This window comes from Eimeria maxima, genomic scaffold, assembly GCF_000499605.1.
Source record: "Eimeria maxima Weybridge genomic scaffold, Emw_scaff1273, whole genome shotgun sequence".
NCBI classification, from domain to species: Eukaryota; Apicomplexa; class Conoidasida; order Eucoccidiorida; family Eimeriidae; genus Eimeria; species Eimeria maxima.
In genome coordinates this window covers 4,594-9,984 of record NW_013564269.1, presented here as the reverse complement: position 1 = coordinate 9,984, position 5,391 = coordinate 4,594, and the positions used below count along the sequence as shown (strand labels likewise).

General features: G+C 51.0%; 1 protein-coding gene across 1 annotated transcript; it reads right to left on the bottom strand.

Moving 5' to 3' along the window:
• Nucleotides 1-1,848: 1,848 nt before the first annotated feature.
• Nucleotides 1,849-3,657, bottom strand: EMWEY_00050910 (kelch motif domain-containing protein, putative; the record flags this gene model as incomplete). Its single annotated transcript, XM_013479662.1, has 5 exons — nucleotides 1,849-2,036; nucleotides 2,310-2,418; nucleotides 2,604-2,671; nucleotides 2,780-2,952; nucleotides 3,131-3,657. 5 exons carry the CDS (start codon nucleotides 3,655-3,657, stop codon nucleotides 1,849-1,851), a joined length of 1,065 nt encoding a protein of 354 aa, XP_013335116.1.
• Between the last annotated feature and the right edge of the window lie 1,734 nt (nucleotides 3,658-5,391).

The window sequence follows — 5,391 nt, the reverse complement described above, 5'->3', positions numbered from 1 at the left end:
TATATATATATATATATATATATATAATGAAGTGTCTCAGCGAACCACTTTTCTGCGAATACGCTCGGCGCCTCATAGAGCGTTAAAGTGCCAGCTTCCATAGGTTGGTTCCTCTCATGACACACAGCACACGGCCACTTCAGTGTATGTTGAAATTTCAGATGCTGAGGACTTCATAGAACAAGAGAAGCAGGGTACAACTCCACCGCTAAGTAAGATAGCGCAGAGCGCCGACATAAAGCGCCAAGTTCTTGCTCTTGCGTAAGCTACGACAACACGAGAGGTACCCTTGTACCCTCCCCTTCTGTTGGCACTTTTGCAGCTTGGGTTTCCACAATGTGCCTATACAATTCCAGTTATGGCGGTGACAAGGAAAGGCGTGATTTCACGTTAACCCTGCAAGCAACAGCCAAACCTGCAACGTCTGTTAATGACGGTTAAACAACATTTGCGTATGCAGCGAGCTGGCGGCTGTTGAGGCTTTGGAAGGGAGCGAAGACACTAACAGTTCCCTATACGATGATGATGCTGACGAAGAGCTTCTAGCAGAGGCTGAAGCCAGTCGGTGGAATCCTGCAGAATGTGGGTGCAGCTTGAAGGCCCTGCGGCCTGTGGTTAAAACATCAACTAGTCCCCAAGTGACAACAAGCCGAACCAGAACCGCGTAAACCCGGATGCTAGCAGTGGCAGTTGACACTCTCTTGTGAGGACACTGCATGTTGTTGTTACTGCAATGTTGAGGAATGCAGCCGAGGCAGAGGAGAGTTCGTCATCCAACGAAACTGAGCAGGAGGACAAGGGCCCTGGACATTCACTTGGCTGCGGTAGGGAGCACTATTTCCAGTCCCTAGGGTTGGAGAGGTTTGGCTGTGTTACATACTGGAGAATATGCTGCTGGGAGTGCTCCATAACCTAAATCGCGCTGTGCTAACTCTGCATCAGCATAGAAACGTGAGTTTCCTCAGGTCGGATGACAGTCAGGGGCGGTACCCTGGCGGCTCGCCGCAAGGAAACCAACAAGGCTTCCATAGGCAACCATTCACGTCGCAACCAGTAAGCGAGGCATTTCTGTTGTCGCAGGGTATTATATTTTCTGTGCATAGTAACGTGCATGCCCGTAAGCTTACTCTGCGTGCATGCTTGCTTACGGGCATGCATACTTCCGCCGGGTTCTGTGATATCCGCAGACGGCGTCGCAAGATTGAGCGTTGCATGGGGCTGTGAATGCATACCAACAGCTATTCGGTCAAGCATTGATTGCAACGTAGGGTTTGATACGTATAAGGCAAGGCGCCTCTTAAGACTGGGGTTGGCAGTGCCCCAGCCCCTGTCCATAGGTGGCCGGCCACAAACGCGCCCGACGGGGGGATCCACGTGATGGCTAGATCTAATCTAATTATGAAGACAAACGCTCTCCAGAATGCCATACGTACCAAAAGGCGCAGACTCAGAGACCGGATGTAAACTGCCATTATTTATCTGTTTGGGGGAGAATCCTCCACCAAGTGGTCTAGATGTAAGGCTTTCCTCACCGAAATCTACCCATATGATGGCAAACCATGGCGACAGAGGCTGGGTTCTATTTGGTATCAAGTGCTTGGTGGCAGTACAGTACTGTCTGTAGGCGGATAAAGCAGTCAAACAAAAGGCGTTTAAAACCGTAGCCCTGACGCAAGCTCGAGCACAACCGTGATTAGAAGCCTCCCAGGGGATGATCAAGTCACGGCCCATTGCGGTGATGAGCCGGTCCTCTCCTCTCTGCTAATCTGGCGTATGCCACTCAGTAACACGCCGCGAAGGTATCCTTCCACGTCTACCACTTGACGTGCCAGATGATCCGCAAAGATGCTAACGATGCCTAGATGAGGGTTCCGTTCTGTTGCCATTTAAACGGGAGTCGTCCTCCTCCGACTGACGGCCATCTAAACGCTGTAATTCATCAATTCGGCGCAGTGCATCTCGGATGGCGGATACGCGAGCGGAAGCTGCCTCAAATGCTTCTCGCGTCATTTCCTTATTGGTCTTCGCGCAGCATCCTGTAACTCCTCATACGCGCACAGCCACAAATAAGCAAGACTGTCACTCGCCCAAAGGCACACAAGTGCGGCTCAGCATGCAGACGCGAGGCCTCCCAAGAGCATCTACCCGCTACACGTACGTCAGCGTCACCGACTGTGTAACAGTTACACAGTCGGCGACGCTGACGTGTGGATCGGCGGAAGGCCGCGCCGCATATGAGCGGCATAGAAGACAGTATCTGGCGCGGGCTTTCGCCGGGGCTTTCGTCGATCCACATGGCCATTCCTTACCTGCAGCACATGCTTTTCCAACCCAATATTCTCTTGTCCTCTCGAAAAAGTCACGCAGGGACTCGCCCTCTGCAGGGGTCTCCATGGGGTTGTCAAGGCCGAATCGTTCCTGTGGCAAAGCACCCAATGGGTTGTTATTCCACTGACGGCCCGAGAAGAGCACCTTTTGGACGACCTACAGTAAGTGTATGTCATGAAGCTAAATTCTACATATTTGTGTAGTTGTACGTACCGCTTCACCGGACTTGTGCAAACAAATGCTGCACCACTAAATTCACACGGCAGTTTACGTACCCGCAGTTGCTGCATTTCCTCCCTAACACGACACCGTTTCCGTTCTTTGTTGGTTATTCGTTTCGATCCTTCTGGAGAACACGCAGCTTAAGCAGGTCAAATATGCGCAACCCAGTTGTCACACTAAGGCCTTCCAGGTCCCCCCAAAGGCCTTCCAGGTTGTGCCAATGGCGTACCTTCATCCGAACTTGATATTTCTTCGTCGAGCCCACCACTTTCAGAGCTTCCCGATTCACTGGATTCGCTGTCATCCTCACTGTCGCTTTCGTCGCTGCCTTCAGCTTCGCTCTCTGCTCCTTGCCATTCTTGTTCATGCATAGTGCCCTCCAGGACACGTACCCACCGGTCTCTGCAGGCAAAAAATGAAACAATTGACCGCGGCATACGCTCCCGAAACACACACCAGTTCTGTGCTGTAACTGCTATTTCGCTCAAGATGCGCCAACACAGACAGTGGCGCTAAGCTAGCTGTGCAGTGCCCTCCTTCAAACAGGTACTCCCTCACACCTAAATGCAAACGTGCCCACCTCTTATTCAGGTTAAGGCTCCAGCAGTCATCCAAAGTAATTTCCTTACTCCCCAGCTCCATTAGGCCCCCCATTAGAATCAGAGTGGAACCTCGCATGCAAATCATTCCATGAAGTCGTGGGAGTGGTACATCAGCAGAAAACACTGAAGGGGCCTGTGGCCCGGCAAATGGCCCAGCTGAAACCAGAGTTTGCGCTCCATCAGCAACCTTGTTGTCTGGCTTCTGCGACTCCCCTTCAGTGGGGTCCCTGGGCAGGATGGGCTTGGTGGGTTCCACTACACAGCCAGGCGCAAACTCCTCAGGGACATCGCACGCAGCTGTGCTTGTGTCTGTGCTGCTCTCGCCGCCGCACCTAGAGAGACCCCCATCGACATTTTGCTGGCGGTCTGGTGAGTCCTGTTCAAGGGGTGCATCTGGGAGCGTTAGGGCGGTGCGATTCGCTTCTGGAAGATCCTCCAGACGCAGCTTCACTAGCCGGCCTTTGGTGTCGAAGTAGGCAAATGTTTTCTGAGTCATTAACCCCATTCCAAACACAGCCACAGGACTTCACCGGGAGGCCCTTCACGGTCATCCTACAACCAAGGTAGAGTTCGGGATGGCACAGTTCACGCAGAAAACACCAGATCCCCATCAGAAGGGGCCCATTGAAGAAGAATTATCACGCATCTGCCACGGTGAATTTCTTTAGGCTCACTTGCCAATTCTCTTCATCGTCAGAAGACCCTCCATCCGTTTCACTATCACAGGCCCGTTGATCCTCGCAAAGAGGAGCAAAGCCTACGGCACATGCTTCCTCATGCTTTTTGCATCAAGCTTCTTCATGAATACAGTGTCTACATTTAACTGAGCCAGTGCTACCTTGTGGACCCTGAAGTTTGACTCACCGACGTCCTGTCCAGTCTGCCTGGGAACACGTTTCTTTGAGCCCCCCTTCTTCCCGGTCTTCAGCTCAAGGCGATACCAACGCCTGCAAAAGATGGCTCCACGCAGGAACACTCTTGAAGCTAAGTGCAACAGAATCCAAGGCGGCAACTGATTCCAAGCAGAACTAGGAGATTTAAAGAGGCGCGCTCAAGATAACGAATGCTATGGGATTTGGACCTGCCTCTTCGTGGCGTCAAATGAATACAAGTCATTGAAGAAAACGGACGACATATTCGCGCCTCCATCATCCTGGTCAGCGACTCCACCAAATACAACAACGGTAGATTTGTACGCAGTTGCGCACATTCCTACACAAAATCCAGAAGTATTTGCACTAGCCTTGCTTGCTGCCCTACAACGTTGGCTGCAGAATACCCAAATAAAATAGCATGCTAATAGTTGCAACTGCACATGTAAGTAGTTCCTCAATCACTTAAAGTCGTAGGCACAGTAATAGTCGACAGAAGACATCTCAGGTAAGCTGCAAGAGTGCCTTTTGACCCACCTGTTCTTGGTGACGGCGGAGTACCGCTGTTTTTTATTTTTTCCCAGGTAGGGATCTGCGTAAATGCTCCTTTGGACAACGGTTTCAAGTCCAAAAGCCATGAGTCCTGAGCAGTTTCATGACCCGCAGCTCCATAGAAGCTCCATAGAAGGCTATAGGAAGCTGTACGCCGTATTTCCTCCGTCTAAAGAGTGGACCGCCTCCTCGCCATAAGGCGTCATACTCCACTACAAACTAATTTGTGTTCCACATCAAGTTGCAACTAAGGCAAACAAGCGGCTGGAAATGCGTGTTCAATGCCCACAGTGAATATCTTGCCCTGAACACGTTTATTCGTATCCCTTATCTTCGCAAAGCCGCCATGGAGCAGTATCACGTCCCCCACGACGACAAAGACACATCCCCCCCGAGCCTCTGGAATGTGCGTATGAGGTGGAAATTCGATTTTCCTCCATCTGCACGCAAAATGCCATACACAATGTGAGCCAATATGAAGCCACCGTAACGAGCTCGAAACACATCCAGCACCTCGTACCGGGTGAACCTGTTTGGCAGTGAGGCCAGCAATGGCCGGCGAGAACAGTGGAGTAACAGGTCAACACCGAACTAACTTGTTCTCGCTGAAAATGAACACATATAAGTCGTTGTAGTATCGTGTATCTCTTCCTGTATCGTGGAATCCGCCAAACAGGATCAGCAAACCGCGCCATACAGCCTATACCAACGAACAAAGACGAACATCAACAAGCGTGTAATTCAACAGCTAAATTCCTCCTAAACCGTGCAGAACCCTACAAAGCAAGCACATATCTTCGCAAACTAAGAATCTT